Source organism: Ovis canadensis, chromosome 15, assembly GCF_042477335.2.
Source record: "Ovis canadensis isolate MfBH-ARS-UI-01 breed Bighorn chromosome 15, ARS-UI_OviCan_v2, whole genome shotgun sequence".
In the NCBI taxonomy this organism is placed as follows: domain Eukaryota; kingdom Metazoa; phylum Chordata; class Mammalia; order Artiodactyla; family Bovidae; genus Ovis; species Ovis canadensis.
Window position 1 is genome coordinate 63524196 of NC_091259.1, and position 23430 is coordinate 63547625.

The following is a 23430-nucleotide window of genomic DNA, read 5'->3' on the forward strand; positions in this document are numbered from 1 at the left end:
GGACAGAATGGCAGGAGTCAGAGCTCTAGCCAATGCCTCATGGTCAACTTGTCGTGTGACCTTGGACAAGTCACGGCATCTCTGGGCCTGTTTCTGCTTCTGTGAAGTGAATTGGGCAGAATGGACCATTTTGTCCCCATAGTTCCCCACTTCCCACCTCAGGGGACCCTGGGCTGCTCTGGTACTCAGGTGGAGCCCTCGGCATGTAGACCAGGGTACTAGACCAGGTACTAGTGGGCAATCGACCAGAGGACGTAGGGCACATGGCTGCCTGATGCCAAGAGCAGGTAGGAAGAGGAGAGGCCTCACAGAGGAGCTAAGACTCAGGGTGCAAAGGAGCCTTGTGGAGACCCAGCCCAGAGGCAACAGAGCATGCTTGGGTTTGGGGAGAGTGAGTTCAGGAAGGCAAGGCAGGTGGGCTGGGAAGATCATAACAGCCTGGCTTAAAGAGCATATTCATGATTCCTGCATTCATTCACCGTTGCATTCATTCATTCTACATTTAGCCCTGGCTGTATGCTAGGCTCAGTGTCTGTCTTCAGCAGGACACTTTATTTGGAGACTGAGCCACTTCCTGGAGGGGTGCAGGGTACCCTGTGTGTGGGAGATGCTATGAGGGCTCCAGGCAGACCCAGAGGTAGATGGCAGTGATCCTGGCACCCTAGTGAGGTCCCCTCTTGCAGGTGTTAGGAGAGCTGCTGCAGGAGGCCCCCCTAGGTCCTCTGGTCTGGGCTCCTGTGGATGAGATCCACTTCGTCCAGTCTGGCTCAGGGGCCAGTTGAATTAAAACAGCAGTAGAAAACCCTCATCGGGAATGGAAAGAATTTTTCATAAGGCCTTTCTTATATATCTTCACCCTTGATGCATATATGTGCATATTCTCATGTTTGTGCACACTTGAAGGGGGGTGGGCCCTTCCCCTCCTCCCACCCAGGCTCCTGGAGGGGTGGCAACATCCTGGTCACTGCAGCTCACCTGGCAAGGGTTCATACCACTAGCTGTCGACCATAATGGATGGAAATATGCTTTAGAAACTGTAGAGGGCTGTACATATCAGTCATTTGTATTAGTAATGATGGTAACAGCCAGCCTTTGCCAACTCCCTTCTGCCAGAAGTTGTACTACGTGTTTTTATTGCATCGCTTAGTTCCTTTGCAAACTCTGTGAAGTAGGCAGCTGCTGTTAGATTGATGCCATTTTACAAAGCAGGAGACTGAGGCCACAGGAGACGTGAAGGGTCCCTGTGAAGCCACGTCTGCGCTTGCTGTGTGGGCCATGGTCCAGAGGGTGTGGGGCGAGTGGGTAGCTGGCGGGGAGGGGGCCCGGCCGGCTCAGCCCCTTGCCACACCCAGGATGACCTTTGAGGACTTGTGCCGCTACTTCACGGATATCATCAAGTGCCGTCTGATCAACACGTCTTACCTGAGCATCCACAAGACGTGGGAGGAGGCCCGGCTGCGTGGTGCCTGGACGCGGCACGAGGACCCACTGCAGAACCGAAGCGGGGGCTGCATCAACCACAAGGACACCTTCTTCCAGAACCCGCAGGTGGGCCTCCCTGGGGACCCCCGCCCACCGCCCCTCGAGCAGCTGTGGGGCCCCCACCAAAGTCCTGCCGTGGCCTCCTGTGTGACCCTGGGTACATCCCTGTCCCTCCATGGATCTCAGCACATCTGTTTGTACAGTGGGGTTGGATGGGCATGTCTGGGTGGTCCTGTCACCCCCAACCTCATGATCTGACCTGCATATGGTCAAGACGAGGAAACAGGCCCGGAGGACTAATGAGTGTCCTGACAAGAGCTATAGGGACATTTTATTTAGAGGCTGAGCTCAGGCTCAGATCCCTTGTTTCCACACACAGTGCTGCTCCTTCCGGGGGAACTCAGCCAGGCTGACTCCCCATAGGGACCCTCCTCTGCAGCCTCCCTGGTCATGACCCTGGAACCCACCTAGTCCTCACTCTTGGTGTGCCTTCGTTGAGTACCAACTGCTCAATGAAGTCTTAAAGTCTTGACGCTGAGCATCCATCATTTCCCCGAGTCTTCCCACCCCACATGCAGGGTTGGGCATTGTCAGCCCATCTCACAGATGAGGGACTCAGGCTCAGAGAGGTGATGTGACTCGCCCAAGCACACACAGCTTCTGGAGCCAGCTAGCCCATCTTCTTGGGTAAGGTCTCACTACATGTCCTTCTTTCTCTGCCCCACCCACAGTACATCTTTGATGTCAAAAAGCCAGAAGATGAAGTGCTGATTTGCATCCAGCAGCGGCCAAAACAGTCCACCCGCCGGGATGGCAAGGGTGAAAATCTGGCCATTGGCTTCGACATCTACAAGGTGAGGCCACTGCACGCCTGCTCTGGGCGAGGAGAGTCTGAGCTACCTGGGCCTAGGGGAGAACTTTCTGGAACACTTTGGCCTCTGACCTCACTGTGTCACCCTGGACACGTTGGCTGATGCCCTGGGTATGCTGTGACACGGGTCCTGTCTCGGTCCCCACAGATGCCCAGCCTGCCTTGCATTGGCCCCATGGGAACTTGCAGCCTGACTTCTTCCTGCCCCAGAACCACAGGCTATCTGGACAGGAAAGGGGAGGATTGCTGGCAGTTGGGGCTAGGCTCTGGGAGGCCCCACATTGCTCCCTCCCTCAGGGCTCTGGTCCCCCTGAGTCGGAGGCCTTGCTGGGCACTGGGAGGAGGCACCCTGGGCAGAGCCAGGTAGGGTTCCCACCGGCCGCTCCCTGGCCCGGGCCCCGAGACCTTCCACATGTTGTGATGCCCCGTGTGTGATGACACTCAGCATAGACGGACAGTGTGGGCCTGCCAGACACCAAGAACCCAGTGAAATTATGTGTACCTGTTAAATCCATGGCCTGAGTTGAGGCCCTGGCCTTTGGTATGCTGGGTCGTATTATGACAGTTTGTTCATGTCAGTGTGTTGGGACACTCCCTGTGTGCTAATATTGTGACTTTGACATGGCATGACCTTTGCTGATGTGACTGTAGCTTATCATGGTGCTTATTCCAGGAATGAAATGGTCTAGCATATCCTATAAGCTGGTGATGTCATTTCTGGACACATGCTGTGACCTAGACAGACAGTGCTACTTGGTTCTGTTATGATGCCAGAAACCCCACGGACATTGTCACCAGGGGGATTCCCATTGCCACTGCCTCCCACCCTAACAGCTTCATGAGATGTAATTCGCAGACCACATGATTCACTCATTTAAAGTGTATTCATAGAGTTGGGCGGCCATCACCACCATCAACTTTAAGACACTTTCATCACCTGCAAAAAAACCTCACGCCCTTTAGTCGACATTACCCAGTGTTATCCACCTGGCCCCCCCACCGGCCCCCCAGCCCTAGGCAGAGGCTGGTCTACTTCTGACTGTAGATTTGCCTATTCTGGTCATCGAGGGGGGCGGAGATGAGAGATGCAGGGTGGGATGAGAGGGGGGCTCTTTGAGACCCAGTGCTTCCGCCCCCGGCAGGTGGAGGAGAACCGCCAGTACCGTATGCACAGCCTGCAGCACCGGGCCGCCAGCTCCATCTACATCAACTCCCGCAGTGTCTTCCTGCGCACGGAGCAGCCCGAGGGCCGCTACGTCATCATCCCCACCACCTTCGAGCCAGGCCACACTGGCGAGTTCCTGCTCCGAGTCTTCACTGACGTGCCCTCCAACTGCCGGTGCGTGGGGGCCAGCCGGGGGCCAGGGTTGGCCAGGCCCAGGGCCACTCCAGGCTGACCCACCATATGCAGCCCAGACATGTTCAGTGTTGTCCCAAGGCGTGAAGCCTGGGCCTCCAGCCTCCCTGGGCTGACATCAGCACCCATCTCTTTTGCCTTTCTCTCCTCCCTATCCCAGCCTCTCTCATCCACGTGAAGGAACAGCTCACGTGTGCACAGCTCTTCACAGTTTACAAAGAAGCTTTCACTCATGCTGTTTGCTTTTCCTGAACCCTGGGTGGGAGGTCTGACCCCTCCATTTTACAGATCAGAATGGGGGATTGAGGTTGGGGGTGGGTTTCTAAGGTCATGCAGCTAGTGGAAGAGTCCTACTAGGTAGACCCTGAAACCACCCCCAAGCCTGCCTCGGTGCATCCCTGTGCGTCCCCGCACTGCCCTCCCACCTAGTAGGCAGCCCAGAGTCCCACATCCCAGACTGGGGAGGCAGCCTGTGGAATGAGTGGACCTCGGTCCGGCCAGTCTGTGCTGTGTGGGCAAGCCCTTTTCCCCAGTGAGCCTAAGTAAGTAAATGTGAGTCACTCAGTTGTGTCTGACTCTATGAGACCCTATGCACTGTAGCCTGCCAGGCTTCTCTGTCCATGGGATTTTTCCAGGCAAGAATATCATTAGAGTGTGTAGTCATTCCTTTCTCCAGGAGATCTTCCCAGTCTAGGGGTCGAATCCCAATCTCCTGTATTTGCAGCCTGATTATTTACCATCTGATTCACCAGGGAAGCCCAGTGAGCCTGATGCTTCCTAGTGTGTAAAATGGGCCTAATAGTTACCTAGCTCTCAGGGCTTTATGAGGATTAGAAACAATACGTGCTCCATCCCAGCAGAGTGCTTGGCACTCCGTAATGCATAGCACACTGCTTTTCCCTGGGGGAGGAGGGGATACCCCGGGGGCAGGATGCAGCCGCAGGAAGCTGACGGGGATTTGTTTGCCTGAGTCCAGCATTGCGTGGACTCAGCACTGCTCCTGCCCTTGCCTCGCCCTCTCGAATCCCCTGACTTTCTGCCTTCCTGGTTCCTCTCCATCACCTCCCACTTCTTCTCCTCTGCTCCACACCAGGGAGCTGCGCCTGGATGAGCCTCCCCGCACCTGCTGGAGCTCCCTGTGTGGCTATCCCCAGCAGGTGACCCAGGTACACGTCTTGGGGGCCGCAGGTCTCAAAGACTCCCCGACAGGTGAGCTTGCAGAAAGCCCCCAGCCCTTGTTCCCCAGCCACAGACAGCCTCCATAGCTCTCCTGCTCTTACTGAATGAGAAAGCTTTCCTGACATCCACTTTGGGCCCAGCCTTGGGATGAAGCTGGGCACATTGAGCGGAGCAGGCTCTGCCACCTGCCCATGGGCAGTCTTCAGTGTGTGGGGCAGTCAGATGTAGGATCAGGCAGCTGGGAGGGAGGGTTCAGGGAAGGCTTCCTAGAGGAAGTGGCCTTTCTACAGGTCATGGAGATGTTAAGGTATGAAACCTGGTGCTCTGGGAAGGGGGAACAGCCTTGGTAAAGGTATGGAGGCCAGAGATAACCAGTGTACCCCTTCTTATCTCTGGTAGTTAGGGAGTTGGCCAGGCTCTGGTCTCCCTTCTTCTGAAAACATGAGCCCAGGCTTCTGATTCCAGAGTTCTGTCTCATCCGGGCCCTGCCCCAGCCCCTACCCTCACCCCATTGCCCACTCCCTCTTACAGGGGCTAACTCTTACGTGATCATCAAGTGTGAGGGGGACAAAGTCCGCTCGGCCGTGCAGAAGGGCACCTCGACACCCGAGTATGATGTGAAAGGCGTCTTCTACCGCAAGAAGCCAAGCCAGCCCATCACTGTGCAGGTGAGCCGTCCTGTCTGGTGTCCCTCCTGGGCTCCCGGCCTCATGTTTCCCCGCTCAGAATGGCTGAGCTCAGTGTGGCAGCGTTCCACTGGCAGGAACGCTGGGTTCTTGTTCCTGCTCTGTGCCTGACCTGGTGTGGCCTTGAGAATTCTCCTGCCTGTCCCTCCTGGAGCCCTGGAGTCCCCTCCGTGGGCTGGGTGAATGGGGTGGATAAGCTGGAGTGATTGTGGGACACAGCAGGGTCAGTCTCCCAGCCACAGACAGTGGTCATCTCTGCCCACCTTGCCCCAAAGCCTTGGGAGTTGTTCCTTAAATTCCCCAGGCGGCAGATGGAGGGGGTGGCTGTTGCCTGAGAGCAGAGGATCAGAAAGCCAGCGTCCTGGGGCTTCCTGGTGGTCCAGTGGTAAAGAATCTGCTTGCCAAAGCAGGAGACAGGTTCAGTCTCTGGTCCAGGAAGATCCCACATGCTGCGGAGCAACTAAGCCTGTGTGCCGCAACTGCTGAGCCTGTGCTCTAGAGCCTGGGGGCTGAGACTTGCGGAAACCTGAGCACCCTAGAGCCTGTGTTCCACAACAAGAGAAGGCACTGCAAAGAAGCCTGCACAGCATAACTAGAGAGTAATCCCCGCTTGCTGCAGCTAGAGAAAAACCCATGCAGCAATGAAGACCCAGCACAACCAAAAATAAGTAAATGACAAAATTAAAAAATAAAAAAAGAAAGCCAGGGTTCTGGGCCCGTGCTTCCCTACCCTCTCAGGCCAAGGTGGCCATGATTCTGAGCTCATTGACAGGAAGCCCTGTCCCCAAGACCCAGGCCAGCATCTCTCTGGGTGAGAAACCAGCTGTACACAAATGCCTGGGGACCCTGGGGAAGCTACTGCACTGGGTCCCACTGGATCTAATCACAGACCCATAAATGTTGGGGTTGAAAGGACCCGTAGGGGCCACTGATCCAACCCTCATACTAAAGATGGGGAAACCAGAGCAGGGGGGTGTATCATTTGTCCAAGGTCACCCAAGGTCAACAGCAGAGCTAATAGTGACAGACTTTATACATGGAAGGGAGCTTTGATGGATGGGAGGAAGCCAGAGGCTCCGGAAGGGGCGCAGCCTTGCCCAGGTCCCTGGTGAGGCAGAGGCGGTGCAGGCCTCCTTTTCCTTGGCCCATCTTGCGCCGCAGGAAGGAGACTCAAGGCTCTGCCGCTGTTGCTGCACCTGCACAGACTCATACTCCTCTCCTCAGCGATGACCCCGCACCATCCTCTGTCTCTTTCCAGATCTGGAACCACCGAGTCTTGAAAGACGAGTTCCTGGGCCAGGTGCACTTGAAAGCCAACGCGGACGACCTCCAGGCCCTGCACACCCTCCACCTCCGGGACCGCAACAGCCGGCAGCCCAGCGACCTGCCGGGCACCGTTGCCGTGCGCGTGCTCAGCAGTGCCTCCCTCACGGCCGTCTGATACCCGAAAACCTACCTGCACCTGCAGCTCTCATCACCTTCTGCATGTCTCCAACCTGGCCAGGGACTAGCCTGGGAGCAGGACACCGGGGTCCTTTTCCCACCTTTGCACTGACCTGCTCTGTGACCTTGGGAGGTCTCTGCCCCGCTCTGGGCCTTAGTGTCCCAAGGACCCCAAAGCATTCCCTTCTCATGGAGGAGTCTTCTTGCCTGAGATTTAAAATAGCGCCCCCCTACCCCAACTGCCACCATGGCTAAGGGACTCTGTCCATTGAAAACCTTTTTCCAAGGCCCTGCTGTCCGCCAACGGAGTGCCAGGATGTCACTTGTTTACACACGAACTGCCACATCCCCACAGGCCCACCCTTGTCCCACGTGTCCCCAGGGCCTGCCCCTGTGTCCCAGACTTGCTGTCTCTGTCACCTTCTAGCCACCATGAAAGGCTGCTGGGCTCTTGGGTTCCTGCTCAGGCTGGAATTGGAGAAGTGAGCAGGTGACATCTGTCCGATCTCCAGTCCTACCCACGCACCTGCCTGTCGTTCATTCATTCAAAGGGGATTTGCCAAATGAGTAAACAGCATCCGTGCGGCCCCGGACGGAGCCAGGCCCTCCCCACAGCCCCGCGAGGCCTGGCGGCGTCCTGGGCCTGTCCGCCCGCTCTCAGGTCCTCTCGGAGGCAGATGACTGGAGGGGCTGCCGTCGCCTTCTCCTAGGTTCCATCTCCTTCCCAGCCTCTGGCTTAGGGTCCCTGGAAAGGCGGTGGCGGTGGTGTCGAGGAAGGGTGTCCTGCCCCCACTGCCCTGATGTGGGAAGGAGTGTGTCTGGTGTAGTGGGCCAGCAGGTGGAGGAGGGCATGGGGCACATGCTCCCAGGGCACACTCTGCTGCAAGACCTGGGCTTTTCCTCAGGGCAGAGGCTCTGGGGTGGTGGTCTCCATCCTGCAGGGCTCAGGAGATAGTAAATCCACTTCCTGACCAGAGGAACCTCCGCCAACATTCCCCCCAAAAACGCGGCTGAGGAGCCATAACCCTCTTGCTGCCTGGACCAAAATGCTCCTTTTAGTCCTCAGTGTTTTATATTCTTTCCGTTTTAACTCTCAATTTTAACCAGGGGTTTTTAAAGGAAAACTGAAAGCCTGAACCCTTTTTTCTTCTTAAACTCCACTTCCTGTGATCCTCTGATTTTATTTTGATCTGCTTAGGGAGGGAAGTGGGCGAGGTCATACCTTCTCAGAGGAGGTCTGGAGGTGGATGAAGAAGACAGGGGTTTGTACTGGGATGTTTTGCCAACCGGCATCAGCTGTGTTCTTAGAGTGTTAGGGCTGTGGCCAGTTTTGGGTCTCTTCTGTGTCCTTCTTGGGCTCCAGACCAGGTGATGTAAATGAAAAAGTCCAGTTGATTCAAGATGGGGAGTTCCTGTGGCCTTGCTGGGAATTCCTTCAGGGAAACCTGACTTTTTGGCTCCAGATCTGGCTCTTTGGTGCAGTGTCCTGGCTGGATCTGTTGGATCCCTGACTTTGCCTCCTTCTCCGGCCCACTCTGCCCCTGTGTCCTGGTCCTGGGACATGGGAGGGGCCAGGAACTGAAGGACCAGGAGAACAAGAGGATTCCTTTTCCTGAACCTGAGCCTAGGGTGAGGACTTTGTGTGTGACCAGGAGCAAGTTGCTTAAACCTCCTGTGCCTCGATTTCCCCCTTCTGCAAAATGGGGCCAATAATTCTCATTTGTCAGCACTCTTCCTAACAAGTGCTGAATAAGGGCAAAACTACCCTTTCTCTGTGTATCTCTGTATGCGTATGCACTATACACGGTCATGTAATTGCCACTTCTCAATATCTACTGGAAAGGAAGATTCGAGAGTCGGATAGAGAGGCGAGGGCCAGACAAGCCAGCCTGGGAATTCCGGGGCCCACACGTGGGTCTTTGCTCAGCCACGTGCACCTGGGCTATGGGGGAACCCAGGGCCACCTGGGTGATCTGCATGGGCTTCTGCCTGGGGGCTGGGCTCTGACCCCTGCCCCCTTCTCAAACAACTGGCTCAGCAGTCCTGCCCTTGCTCCCCACCCTTCTGGGTGGGCCAGGCTGGCTCCTGGCTGTGTGATGATCTGGGTCCCAGAAGGTCCTGGGGCCTGGGTATGTGAAGATGGAGGTCTTTCAGGCTGGGGCTGGAGGTTGGGTGGGGAGAGCAGCTGCTCTGCTTGCTTGGTGCACCCTGCAGCTCCCGGGGGCCTCAAGTCCCCATTTGAAGATGGGTGGGGCCCCTGCTCTGTGCCACCCTGACTTGGGTGCCACCTGGGTGACTTCTGTGCCACCCTGACTCACCCCTCAGGGCCGAGCTCAGGGTCAGGTGAGTGGAGACCTGTTCTGTTCTCAGAATAAATGTTACCACGATTCCAGAGAGGCCTGCCTGTGTCTTTGTCCCTGGAATGACAGTGAAGAGGACGTTGCCTGGGCCTGGGGGACTGTCCTCTGGGCTGAGAGTCTCATGAGGTAGTTGGAGCTGAGGCTGGGCCCTGTTCTCCCTCGCTCCCCAGGGGGGACTTGGGGTTGCCGTCATAGGAATCACTCAGTTGTCCCTTCACCTGGCCTTCTTCCACGTCTGTCTTGGGCACTGGGGGTGCAGGGAGACAGTCACAGTGCCTTCTGTGGGGCAGCCTACAGACTGAGGAGGGGCACAGAATGAGTGGCGAGGTGGTGTGGGAGCCTGCTGGGGGCAATTGCGTGAAGGAGGCCAAAAAGATGGGCTTGTGGGGGCACAGATGGGGGGTGGACCAGAGTGGAGGCTGTTGGGGGGAAGATGCTGGCAGCTCAAGCCAGAAAGCCTGGGCTGGCAGTGAGGAGAAACCGGGTACGTTATGGAGATAGAATGGACAGAACTTTGTGACTGGGTTGAGGGAGGGGAACAAGAGAGAAATAACTGAATTAAGACCAATATTTCCCCCTAAGACGGAGAGAAGGACATGGTGAATGAGGTGCCCACCTTAGCTTAGTGCCTGGCCCCTGGTGGGTTCTGAGGTGTAGCTACACAGCGTCTGGAGAGAAACACATGCCCAACCCCTCATCCCCTTCCTCACTGCTTCCCTCCATCCCTGCACTCTGCCTGGAGCACCATTTCCTCTCCAGGGCTCAATTTTCCCATCGGTGTGAGGCTGACACCCATTGCCCGCCCACTCTGGGAAGCTTGGCAAGAGATGATTAGGGGGGTGCTACGTACCAAGAGGAACCTCCCCAGACGGCAGGTGGGAGTCCAGCAGCGGGGATCGGGTCCGGGAGCAACTATCATGGGCTCCTGGTCAAACACACTCCCGCAGCCAGGGGTCTTCGGGGGTCAGGGTCGGCAGGTTGAGGGGGCCCAGCCCCCACAGAGGCTGGGTTCCAGTGTTGCCACCCACTTGCTCCAGGCACAGGCTGGATGCTCAACCCTGCTCTCCAGGGGGCACCATTGGGCCACTGGTTCCCCCCTCCACACCGGGTGCCCTACACCATCCTGTGGGTGGCAGCCAGGTGGCGCCTTCCCTCAGGCACATCCCAGTTACAGAGAATTCAAAAGAGCGCCTCCCTTCATCCCGGCCAAAGCGGCCCTGGAGAGGCCTGCTTGTCTGGGGCGGTTGCCAGGGTCGCTGCAGGCTAAGGGCCCTGAAGTGCATGGGCCAGGTCCCAGCGGGGAGTCCTGGGTGTCACTGTCTTCCCTGACGCTAATAGCAAACACTCTATTCTTCCTTTTTCACTCTCCTCCCCTACTGTAAAATGACATTTTCCACTTCAATTTGCCTGAGTCGCACAGTCAGCTGGTTTGAGAAAGTTTCCTGGATGTTGAGTGACCACAGGCACCCCCGTCCCTACCCCCCAAGAACAAGCTGTGGGTCAGTGGTGAAGTGATGAGCTTCAGGGGGACAGCTCTGAGGGGAGCCCTCGGGAAGTGGCCTGAGGCAATCAATGGCAGTGTGTTGGGGGCAGGGAGGAAGGGCCAGGAGGCAGGGCTCGCTACCTCCCTCCCTGCTTGCTGGTCCTTTGCTCTCACAGCCATTTTGCAGAGAAGGAACCAGGCGTAGCAGAGAGCAGGCAAGGGCCCCGACCCAGCAAATCAGTGACTGAGTCAGGATCAGAACGAGGTTTCCTGAGAGCAGGTGGTGGTGTTACTGCAAATGATAGGAGGCAGTTGAGGTTGAGGTGAGGGGCCCCGGGCCTGGCCTCACACTGATCAGCCACACAGCTGAGAAAGGCCTCGGGGACCCTGCCTCCCAGCCGGGTGGCTGGTCCTCCCTGCCAGGGCCCTGGGAGGCACAGCCCGCCTCCCAGGCTGATGTCACGACACCCAGACCTTCGAGGGCCCTCCGGCTCCGCCTCCCGGGGGAAGGCTCCAGAGTGGGAAGGAGAGGGCAGCCGGGCTGGCCAGAGAGCTGCCCTGGGCGGGAGAGAAAGGGAGAGGCTGGGAGAGAGAGAGTCATGCTGTGAAAAACCCAGAGCGACCCCAGAGCAAGGCCCAGAGTGAGGCCGAAGAGGAGGGGGCGCGTGTCTGCAGGCTGGCTCAGGCCCCCTACCCCAGCCTCCTGAGCCCTCCTCACAGGGGGCAGCTGCAGTGCGGGTGCCGGGCAGCTGGAAGCCAGGTAAGGACGGGCTGCTCACTCTCCTGGGCACTGGGAGAAAGGTTTGCTAAATTTCGGGGGGATTCAGGGGCTCAGGCCACCTGGAGCTACTGCCCCCACTTGCTCCTGGTCTGGGCCCCCTGCCATCTCTCTGACAAGAGCTGGGACGGGAAGGGAGGCTGGGAATGACATGCAGGGGGTGAGGGGAAGGAGTGGCAGAGAGAGTCCTCTGCCCCTGACTCTTTGTCTCTTTAGGCCTCTCTCAGCCACTATCTCTTTCTCTCTCTCCTTGGGTAAGTCACTTAGTCTGTGCCTTAAATTTCCCATCTGTGAAATGGGAGATGAAGCCCCACCAGGCAGGGTTGTTATGGGGACCAGGTAGAATTGAGCACCAGGTATGGACAGGTAAGGGCTTCCCAGGTGGTGCTAATTATAAAGAGCTTGCTTGCCAGTACCAGAGACGTAAGAGATGCGGGTTTGATCCCTGGGTCAGGAAGATCCCTGGAGGCGGGCATGGCAACCCACTCCAGTATTCTTGCTCCTCCATGGACATGTACAATCAGTTCTCTGTTCCCTGTTGTCAGTTAAAAAGCAATTAGGGAGGGGGGTTCAGGATGGGGAACACGTGTACACCCGTGGCAGATTCATGTTGATGTGTGGCAAAACCAATACAGTATTGTAATTAGCCTCCAATTAAAACAAATTTATATTTAAAAAAAAAGCAATTAACTTGAACAGGGATTAGTTTTTATTTTTAGGAAAAAAAGTCTATTTTGTAGCTTTTTCCTTACATGTGGCCCTTAAATTCTACTCCCTTTCAACAACCCCTTTCCACCTCCTTAAAGCCATGAAGGCCCAGCACCACAGCTGGGCAGTCCTTGTTGAATTCTCTTCCCAGCCAAGCACCCAGGCCAAGTGTAGTCTCCAGAAAGACAGTGTGCCTGCTGTATCCTGGAGCCCCAGGGCAGGGGTCAGGGCTCAGGTGTCAGGCAGTGTCATGGGTAGAGGATCAAATGCCCCAGTGCCTCTGAATGGACCTTATGAAAAATTGATGCTCATCCTCTCGTCCTGGGAGGCAGGCGGGGGACCAGAGGGGCCTCATGCCAGAGCCTATGGGTTGGGGTTGACATTGATCACCACAAGTTCAGCCCCACAAGTTCTACCTGAGCTGGCCATGGATCTGGCCCTGGGCTGTATGAGGTAACAGCTGAGCCCCACACCCTGCCCTGGATCACTCCCCTACTTTGGAAGCAGAGGTGGGTTAGACCCTGACCAGACAGCAAATGCATTTAGTCAGGGCTGTACAGAGGGAAACATCAGAGCTCTTGGCAGCCTGGGGATGGTCAGGAAAGGTTTCCTGGAGGAGGTGCCATGAAACCTAGGTAGGAATTTGAGTTCCAGGCAGAGGGGCCAGAGTATGCAAAGGCCAAGAGGTATGAAAAGGGCTGGCATATTTCAGGAAGAGTGAGTGCTGAGGATGGCCTAAGGGCAAGGGTAGGGCAGGAAGAAAGCAGAGAGGCAAGCTTGAGAGGCACAGTCTGGGCCTTAAACGCCAAATGGAAGAGACATTAGGCTCACTATCCTGAAGGCAGGGGCTGTCATGAGCAGGTCATGCCCAGTCTGACCTTCCTCTTGGGCTGGTCACCTGCGCTCCTGGGGCAGCCCTGAGCTGGGTGGTTAGAGACCAAGTCTTAGTCCTGAATTTGCCCTGCCCTGCTGTGTGACCTTTGGCAAGTCTTGGTCCTCCTCTGGGCCCCTTTGCGCATATGTCTGGGTGAACAGGGCTGCACTTGCTACTTCTCAGGAGCCCTTTGGGAATCTTTGAATAACAGCAGTGAGAGAACAGCTCAGCTGCTCTGGGCAGTGGAGCTGGTCACGGTGGCAGAGGCTCAGGTCACACAGGCTGGGCTGTGGCCAGAGGGAGAGAAGCCAGGGAGAGTTCCCCAGAGGGAGGAGGGGCTGGGGCTTTGGGAAGAGCCCAGGTGACCCCAGGCAGGCCCAGTGCTTCCACGGCTGGCCTGCTCAGAGGCTTGCTCTGGTCTCTTCCCCTGCAGAATTGTGTCTGGCCAGGCGGGCAGCAGAAGCATTTGACCAAGGACAATGGTGATTCTTCAGCAGGTGAGTGCTTCCCCTCACCCCACGGGCCTTCATCCTTCTATGCCAGGAACAGCCCTAGAAAAACTCCCATCTATGCTTCAAAACCCAGGTGTGAAACTTCTCCTGACTCTCTCAGGCCCAGTCTAGAACTTCTCCCTCTGAGATGTCTGCTGGGGCCTCCCTTTCTCATTGCACTCACCGCACTGGTCAGAAATTATTTATATATATCTCCAAATCCCTGGGTATTCCAGGCAGTGGAACAGCATGAGTAAAGGCCCAAATGTAGGAAAACTCTTGGGGAAAGAGAAGAGGAGGTTGGCAAGTCTCCTGAAGCCAGACCCAGAAGGGCCTTGAGCCTGCCTGGGGAGCAGTGAGGCGGGGGTGACATGGCTGGTGCTGCAGCCCCTGGGTAACATGGGGAAGAAGCAGAGGTGCTGCCCCTAGCTGAGTCCTCCAGCCCGTCTTCTTTCCCAGGGTCACAGTGGCCTCTGACCTTCAGCCCTTCCCCGTGACTAGCCTGAGGCTCTAATGAGCTCCTGGTCTCCAGAGCCAGGAATGTGGGCCCTGAGCCAGGTTGGCCTGGCACCAGGCCCCCGGGCTGGCGGGGGTGTGCCCTTGGGGGCTTGGCCAGTGGCCTCATGTCCTCCAGGACCATCTGGGACCAATGGGCAGCCTCATCCGGCAGCTGGGTGTTTGAGTGTGAGTATGTGGATTTGCATGTGAGAAGGTAGGATTGGGAGAGACAGACTTCTGTCCTGGGGCTGGAGTAGACCCTCTCTAGAGCCCCTGGGCCTGAGAATCTGTTCAAAGGACTGTCAGAGATGGCCAAGACCACCGAAAGAAGGGAAGGTCACTATCATTGAGTGTGGCTGGGTGCCAGGAACTGAGCTGCAGGCAGAGATGGGTGAATGGGGACATTTGCAGACTCCAGAGGAAAGGCTTGGGTCACCCATAGCCCCCAAGGGCGTTTTCCCTCAGGAGATCTCTGTCTCACTAGCCACCCTCCCCCAACCTGCCCCCAAACCCTGGCCCACCTCACCTGGACCTGGCTCTGCCCACCCCTCACACAGAAAGCACATTCCTGTTACTTCTCTGGTCCTGAGTGAGGTCCCAGCTCTGGGAGACAGCCAGCACATAGCCTTGAGCTCATCTTGGGCTTTGCTATTGATAAGTCAGTGGACTTTGAGTGCGTCCTTCAGCCTTCCTGAGCCTCAGTTTCCTTATCTGTCAAAAGAAGGATAAAAACCTCCTTTGCCAGCCTGACTGCTGAGAAAATGGAATGCCCCGAGGGGTTCAGTCAAAGTGCTTCTTCTTTCACCTGCCTCCCAGGTCCCCCTCCCTCCTCCTGCCACCCCTTGCCCGTCCGGAGCACTTGTCTCCTATCTCCTGGCTGACTTCTAAGGCCTCACTGTGACCACTGCCTTTGGGACCCAGCCCTGTCCTGCCCACATTAGAGTCTGGTCATACTCCACCTTCTTCCCCTACCTTACTGGGGCCTCCTGGTGAGCCCAGAAATGGGGGACAGCCTTCATTCTGCTCCGCACTGCCTCTCAGCCCTGGTACCAGCCCTCTCAAAGATGGAGCTCTGTGCTGAATGAATGAATGATTGTGGTTACACCCTCATTTGGTTTGAAGGGCTAGGGCATAATGATAGGTAGGCCTCAAAGGGATATTTAAGAATGAAATATGATAACACTAGACAATGCTTGTTCAGTGATGGACTCAGCTCAAAAAAGATTAACTGCCACAATGACTACTACTAAAATCATATTAATAGCATTCCTGTGTATGAGTGTTTTCCATTCTTTTCTCTCTTTCACTTTATTTGGGATAAATTTTTGAGGAGACCACAGAGACTATGATGATTCTTGACCCATATGTAGACTGTCCCATCCCAGCCTTTGTGTAGAGCCCCCATGAGTACCAGGCACCGAAAACATCGTCATAAAGATGTGTTAAGAATCCAAATCTCTTCACTCAGGAAAAAATTTTATTCATTTGCTAAGGATTCTAATTCTTTAAGTAGCATCCACGTTGGACCTACTATATGCTGGGTACTCTCCATTCTCGATTTCATTTTATTGTCATAAGGCAGTGACATAAGGATCTTTGTGCCAATATCACAGGTGAAGAAATTGAAGCCCAGACAGAGTAATTTAGACACGAGCTGGGGCAGGTCCAGATAGGATGGGGAGCCACGCTGGTGAGGGGGGCAGCACGCAGCAAGTGGGCTGCTGTACAGGGTATAGGGGTGTGGCACAAGGAGCGGGCACAGGGCTCAGGGGAGGAGCTCAGACTTCCCCTGCTGGGTGGAGGGATATTTGTTGAGCATGAGCTCCTTCTTAGGGACCCTGTGGTAGTCTGAGCAGACCCATCATGCTGATGGCTTTGGGAGTGGTGGTGGTGGTGGGCGGGGGGAGTGTCTGGAGGTTCCTAGTATGCCAGGAGCCACTTCCTCCAGCCACAGTCTCACTCACCCACCCAGCAAAGGGGCACTCAGCCCCTTCTCTATACCAGGCTGGGCACAAAGGATGCAGAGATAAACTGACTGCTCCCTGTCCTGGAGGAGTTTCCAGACCAAAGGGGGAGACAGCTCTGAAACACAGCAAGGGTGCCTCGTAAGCAGAACTGTGATAGCAGGAGTCCTGGGGGAGGCGGGGGTAGAGTGGGGTGGAAGGGATCTTGGGGATGGGGAGGCTTCTGTGATACGGGGTGGGTGAGGGGTGGTGGCATCGGGGAAGGCTTTGAGGCATTGTGGTACCCCTCACATACAGATGGGAGACTGTGGTCTCAGGGAGAGGGAACTGCCCCAGGTTGCAAGGCTAGCTAGTGCTTGTGAGAACCCAGAGATCTGTGGTACATGTAACCTGCTTCTTTGAGGACCTCGGGGAAGGCTGCTCTGCTTAAGTAAGATATGATTTCTGGCTTGATGGTGAGGCCAGTGGAGGGACTAGATGTACTTTGCCCAGATTCATAGATCAGAGTGAAGTTTGAAGATAAATTTGTGGACTGTTGGTAACAGTTGGATTAAGTCTTTTATTAAAATATAATGTTTTTCTTTGTTGTAACAGTTTCTGATTTAAAGTCCATCTTGTCAGATATTAGTATAGCCACCCCAGCTCTTTTTTGGTTACTATGTGCTTGGATATATTTTTCTATCCTTTTGCTTTCAACCTATTTGTGTCTTTGGATCAAAAGTGAGTCTCTTATAGATATGATAACGTATCGTTGGATTATGTTTTATTTTTTTAGCCTATTATGCCAACTGCTACCTTTTAATTACAGAGTTAAATTCATTTCCATTTAGACTTACTTCTGTCATTTTGCTATTTTTCTATATGTCATATCTTCCCCCCCAACTCCTATATGATGACTTAAAATTTTTTATTTTATTTTTTATTGAAGTATAGTTGACTTACAATATTGTGTTAGTTTCAGGTGCACAGAAAAGTGCTTCAGTTACACATAGATACAGACATACATATATATTTTTTCAGGTTCTTTTCCCTTATAAGTTATTATAAAGTACTGAATACAATTCCCTGGGCTATACAGTAGGTCCTTGTTGGGTTATCTGTTTTATATATAGTAGTACATATCTACTATATCTAATCTGAAGCTCCTATTTTGTGTTTGATTTTTTCCCCTACTCTACTGTTTTGGTTCCCTTCTCATTCATTTCTCCCTCTCTCTCTAGCAGTTACTCTGGAGTTTACAGATTTTTTCCTACCGGGGTTTATAATTAACACCTTACATTTAATAACAAGCTAGTGGGGGTTAACACCAAAGTAGCTTCAGTAGTATATAAAAGCTCTGCTCCTATACAGTTTCAGCCCTCTCTCTTTATAGTGTTACTGTCAGAAATTACGTCTTTATACGCTATGAGCCCATTAACATAGATGTGTTATTTTATGCATTTGTCTTTTAAATCACATAGAAAAAAAGCAGAGTTACAAAACGAAAATAACAATAAGGCAGGCCTTTATATTTACCTTTGTAGTTACCTTACTGGATTCTTTATTGCTTTGTATGGCTCGAGTTGCTGTCTAGTGCCATTTAATTTTAGCCTGAACGATTACTTTTGGCATTCCTTATAGAGCAGGTTTACTAGCTATAAACTCCCTCAATTTATGTTTATCTGGGAATGTCTTAGTTTCTCTTTCACTTTCTAAACAATGATTTATTTATTTATTCAGCTTGGCTGTGCTGGGTCTTCACTGCAGTGTGAGGGCTTTCTCTAGCTGCGGCAGTGGGGGCCCACTCCTCGCTGTGCTACCTGAACTCGTTGCGGGGGCTTCTCTTGCTGCAGAGCACAGGTTCCAGGCTCTTGGGCTTCAGTAGTTGCAGCACAGGAGCTCTGTAGTTGCATCTCTAAGGCTCTGGAGTGCAGGCTCAGAACTGTGGCCCGTGGGCTTAGTTGTTCCACAGCATGTGGAATCATCCCGGACCGGGGACTGGACCAGTGTCCCCTGCACTGGCAGGTGCATTCTTATCCCCTGTAGCACCAGGAAGTTCAAGTTCTCTTTCACTTTTGAAGGATATTTTTGCCACACACAGAACTGTTGTTTGAAATGTGTTTTTTTTTTTCTTTTCCTTTTTGCACTTTAAGTATATCCTCCTACTGTCTTCTGGTCTCCACGGTTTCTGATGAAAAATTAGCAGCTAATCATATTGAAGATCCTTTGTATATGACGAGTCATTTCTCTCTCATTGTTTTTAAGATGCTCTTTTCGTCCTTGTCTTTTGACAGTTTGATTACAGTGTGTCTCAGTGAGGATTTTTTTGAGTTTATACTACCTGGAATTTTATTGACCTTATAGATGTGTAGATTTTCATATCTTTCATCGAGTTTGGGGTCATTATATCCTCAAATATTCTTTCTGCCTCTCTCCTGTCCTTCTGGGGTTCCCATTGTGCATATGTTGATCCACGTGATGGTATCTTGTAGGTTTCTTAGTCTCTCCTCATTTTTCTTAATCCTTTTTTATTTTTCTGCTGCTCAGATGGGATAATCTCCAAGTATCTTCAGGTTTGCTGATTTTTCTTTTTCCCTTTTCAAATCTGCTGATGACATCTCTACTGAATTTTTCATATTAGTTACTTTTGAACTCCAGAATTCTATTTGATCCCTTTTTATAATTCCTGTTTCTTTACTGATATTCTCTACTTGGTGAGATGTTCTGGTTTCCTTCAGTCCTTTGTGCATATTTAAAACTGTTGATCAAAGTCTTTGTCTATTAAGTCCAATGTCTGGGCTTCCTCAGGGAAATTTTCTATCAACTTCTTTTTTTTTTTCCTGTGAATGGGCCATATTTTATTATTTCTTTGCAATTCTCATTTTTTTGTTGTTGTTGAAAACTGGACATTTTGATTATTACCATGTGATAATTCTGGAAGTCAGATTCTCTGTCTCCTCAGGGTTTGCTGTTGCTGTTTGTTTGTGAACTGTTATTTTGTTTAATGACTTTTCTGAACTATTTTTATGATGACTACATTCTCTACTGTGTGTGGTCACTGAAGTCTCTAAACCACCAGAAGCCAAAAAAACCCAAAACTAGAAAATCTTGATCTTTACAGCTGGGCTGTGCATGTGTGTTTGGGTGTGACTTTAACACCCTGTCAGGTCATTTACAACTCGGCCTTAGCCTTTATTCCCTGTCTGCATGGAGCCTGAAGTCAATCAGAGGTGAGAGCTTATGGTCATCTCATGCTTTCTCTGAACATTTGTCCAATCCTGGGTGTGTACGTGGTCTTCTAGACTCCCTAGTATATGTTTTTCAAAGCCCTTTTTCTCTGAAGCATCTCATTCTGTCTTTCTTCCTGGCGTTTTGAGCATTTTTTTTGGAGCTATTGTTTGCTCCAATTGGTTTTTTTTCCCCCCTAGAAGGCAGTGGATAGTTCATTTGCCTTGCGATGTTTTTGACCCCTGCCGCACCCCTGCCCTCCATAGCTACTTCTCCGCCCTGGGGGTGTTCCTACTTGGGGAATAAAGACAAGCTTTTAGCACTGTTCCTTCAGGGAGTCCCCAGACAGTTTAAAACCACCATAATTCTTTGATGTGAAGGTCTGTTCTGCTCCCTTTGACCCCAATAACCCCCAGCAGGGATACAGGCTGCCATCCTCAAGGTGGAGGTGGGAGAAGGATGAGTCGGTTGAAGTACCACAAAGTTCTCCTGCTGGGTTTCAGTCACCTTTCTCTTCCTCAAGTGTTCCAGTGGTGACTGTCAACTTGGGCATATTTTCTAGAGTTCTAGTAAAGTTGACTGACAATTTTTGCTGGTTTTTGGTGTTTCTGAAGAGTTCTTGGCAGAGTTCTCTACTCTTTGCTGACATCGCTCGCTGATGACAATTGGCATAATTATTTCCTGAAAGGTTTTTTCTTTTTTTGTTCTAGCTTGTTATGCATCTTTGGTTAGTTCCCTTTTACCCCTTCTGAACCAAAGTCTCCCCATATTTAAAATTGGGGGGAGGGGGGTCAGAACTGGACCATACGGTGGTATGGTGGAGGTGAAAGCAGCACTGTGGGTATGTGTGAGGTGCAAAAGGAGTAAAGAAAACAAGGTAGGGAAGTGTGGGGACCAGGGGGCACGTGGCTAAGTGGAGCCTTGGTGGCTGGGGTGGGGTGGGAAGAGGGAGGTGGAGGTGAAGCTTTCCTGGTGGAGCACTCGGCACTCCTGGGAAGCCCCGTTCTGTGTGACCAGGCAGCCAGAGACAAGGCTCGGGGAGCCAGGAACCCTGGCTCTGGGAGGGTAGCTGGTGTGACACCAGAGAGGGCCCCAGCGGCGTGAGACCTGCCTCCCAGGCCTGGGGTGCATGCAACTTGCAGGGAAGGGGCCTCCTCCCAGGCTTCAGCTCAGGAGCGGCCTGCGTACTCCGGGGTCAAGCAGCGGGTCTGGGTCAGGGAGGGCCAGCCTCTCAGTCCTCTACTGGCTCTCTTTCAGGGGGCCTCTCTCCATCAACCAGACCTATTTTACCATCTCTTCCTTCTTACCTCTGCTTCTCTGTGCTTTGCTGTCCCCTCTCCGGGAACACTCTTCCCCTTCGTGTCTGCCTGAAAAATCACAACACCACAACAACATGACTTGCTTAGTTAATAATAACTAATACTCATAGAGCGTTTGCTCTAACAGGCACTGAGTTACACAGCCTGTTTAATCCTTGCAAGCACCTCCTGAGGTATTGTTAAACTGTCATTGAACTAATGAGAAAACAAAGGCGCAGAAAGGTTGAGGACCTTGCCCAAGGTCCTACAGCATTTGAATGGCCTTGCCAGCATTAAACTGGTGTTGGTTCTAGAGTCCAGCCTCTTGGTAGCCATGCTATCCTGTCTCTCCAGGGTTAAACTGTCCCTTATCTGGTGGTACCATCCTTATCTGTGTCTGGGTCTGTCCATCCCCCAGGCTGGAAGCTTTGAGGACGGTATCCTCTAAACCTTAGTCTGAGCCTGTGAAGGTTGGTTAAATGGACAGATGGAAGGATAGAAGTCCATTCCCCAGCCCTCCCTTTGTGTCTTAGGGTCTGGTTCCTGTTTCCATGAACTCCCCTGAGTGGGCGGGCAGGGAAGGTTAGGTGTGCTTGTTCTGGGCTTAAGTTGGGGAAGGACCCCTGAGAGCAGGGTCCCTGAGGGGGCCCAGGAAGTAGCTGGGAATCACTGCAGTCAGTCAGCCATGTGCTGGATGGCAGAGCGCTGGGTCTTCAAGGCTGGAAAGGAGGTGGGGGTCGAAGAAAGGTCAGGTTCGGAGGGGCAGCTCCAGGTTCTGTGTGAGACATCGCCATCTCTTTCCTTGCCATCCCCCTGCTCCCCACCCTCGTTTGCTTGTCTAAAGCAGAAGGTTGGGTCTTCCAGAATTCCAGACAACGCTGAGGGCCAAAAATGAGACCTTGAAGAGTGTGTAGGAGAAAAGAGGGGGAAGATAAAGCTAAGCAGGGAGAGCGGAGAAGGCAGGTGTAGGAGAGTCGCAGGGCCTGGGCATCCCACGCCTTCTCAGTGGACGGTGGCCACTGTGGCTTGCAGTCCAGCATGCAGTGGAGCCTGTGTGGTGGCCGGGACACAGGAGCCGGACTTGATGCCCATTGCTGGGTGAGTCTGAGCCCTTAGAGGTGTCTAGCTGTCCTGGGGACCAGGGGTTGCCCTCCTGTAGGCCTCAGTGCCTCCTCTTTGAGCTGGAGGTCACCCATTGGGTGGCCTGGGAGGGTGGGGGAGGACCAGAGACAGACTCTTCCAGGTTTTCCTTGCAGAGGCCTCTCCCCCTCCAACCTCAATACTTCTTTCCACCCTCACTCCCCAGAGGCAGTTATGGGACCAGAAAGATCTTTGATGCCTCTCTCCTTTAGTCTTAAAAAATTCACTAATTGTATTGTGTTCTATACCAAAACATCCCCACGTTTCTTTCTGTAGAAAATACACTGATTTTCTTCAAAGCTGCAGTCAAGGTGAGGTTCCAGGGGCCTCTTTTATGCCCAGCCCTGCAGCCTGGTTCCTGGGTGCCACAGGCTGAGGTCCCAGTGAGGCCAGCCCGGAATCCCCAGTGATGTCAGGTGGTCGGGGTCCAGCCAGGGTGGGAGGGGGCAAAGCGGCCCGGGGCCCCCCTCCCATTTCCCGCCCGCAGCCGTCACCTAAGCCGCCGTTGCCATGGGCCCACAGCAGATGGCTGGGTTTAGGGTTCCCTGGCGCGCATGGGATTAGGTGAATTAGGGAGCCCGAGACGTGCTGCCACTGTAGCCGGCCGCCACCAGGCCCTCGGCGCCATGGAGCCCCCCGCCCACCCCGCCGACCCCGCAGACCCCAGCGACCCTGCAGAGGCGCGGGCCAAGCAGTCGGGCAAGGGCAAGTGGGCGCTGGTGCGCAGCCTGAACCAGACGCTGAAGACATACGCGGTCCTGCCGGTGAGCTCTGGGCCGGAGGGGGGAGGACGCGCCTTTTAGAAGCCGGTTGGGCAGCAGGGTCGCAAAACCCCAGGGTGCACACAGACTTCTAGCGTGCACTTGGCCCCCTCGCTTCCCCTCTGAGCCGGGAGCTTCTGCAGCTGGAAAACGGGAGGTGCCCAGAAGGGGATTCCCTGCCTTTGCCCGGGTCCAGAGCAGGGAGTGCCTCCAGGTGCCCTGAGGCAGCTCGGTGGACATTTGTGGACTGGCTGACCGGCTGGTAGAAGGAAAGCGTGGCCTGCGAGTCCCCTCCTTCCCTGAAGGTTAGCAACAGAACACTTCCTTACTCACCCACCCCGCTGGCAAGTCAGTTGGACCATCTTTCCTGCCTGTGAAAACAGGGCTAAGACCACCAGTGTCCCAGAGTGACTTTGAGGATAAAGGAGGGGATGCCTGCATGCTCTGGAGAAGGAAATGGCAACCCACTCCAGTACTCTTGCCTGGGAAATCCCATGGACGGAGGAGCCTAGTGGGCTACAGTCCATGGGGTTGAGAAGAGTCGGACAGGACTGAGCGACTTCACTTTCACTTTTCACTTTCATGCACTGCAGAAGGAAATGGCAACCCACTCCAGTGTTCTTGCCTGGAGAATCCCAGGGATGGGGGAACCTGGTGGGCTGCCGTCTATGGGGTCACACAGAGTTGGACACGACTGAAGCGACTTAGTAGCAGCAGCAGCAGCCTGTGTGCTCTGTGTCTTCAGTCATGTCTGACTGTGTGACTCCATGGACTGTAGCCCTCCAGGCTCCTCTGTCCATGGGATTCTTCAGGCAAGAACACTGGAGTGGGTTGCCATGCCTTTCTCCAG

The 23430-nt window shown here is 53.7% G+C and overlaps 2 protein-coding genes across 7 annotated transcripts in view; both read left to right on the forward strand.

The window, feature by feature from the left end:
• The window catches only part of CAPN5 (calpain 5), a 56571-nt gene extending 47161 nt beyond the window's left edge, over nucleotides 1–9410 (forward strand). For both annotated transcript variants that reach the window (XM_069553829.1, XM_069553830.1), the window contains exons 8-13: nucleotides 1353–1548; nucleotides 2214–2336; nucleotides 3496–3692; nucleotides 4804–4919; nucleotides 5421–5557; nucleotides 6834–9410. In XM_069553829.1, coding sequence (XP_069409930.1) covers nucleotides 1353–1548; nucleotides 2214–2336; nucleotides 3496–3692; nucleotides 4804–4919; nucleotides 5421–5557; nucleotides 6834–7016 — 952 coding nt within the window. In that variant the 3' untranslated portion in view covers nucleotides 7017–9410. The remainder of the gene's footprint in view (nucleotides 1–1352; nucleotides 1549–2213; nucleotides 2337–3495; nucleotides 3693–4803; nucleotides 4920–5420; nucleotides 5558–6833) is intronic.
• A 1953-nt stretch (nucleotides 9411–11363) lies between these two features.
• MYO7A (myosin VIIA) overlaps nucleotides 11364–23430 on the forward strand; it is a 113343-nt gene continuing 101276 nt past the window's right edge. For all 5 annotated transcript variants that reach the window (XM_069555469.1, XM_069555466.1, XM_069555468.1 and 2 more), the window contains exons 1-2: nucleotides 11364–11621; nucleotides 13655–13718. In XM_069555469.1, coding sequence (XP_069411570.1) covers nucleotides 13701–13718 — 18 coding nt within the window. In that variant the 5' untranslated portion in view covers nucleotides 11364–11621; nucleotides 13655–13700. The remainder of the gene's footprint in view (nucleotides 11622–13654; nucleotides 13719–23430) is intronic.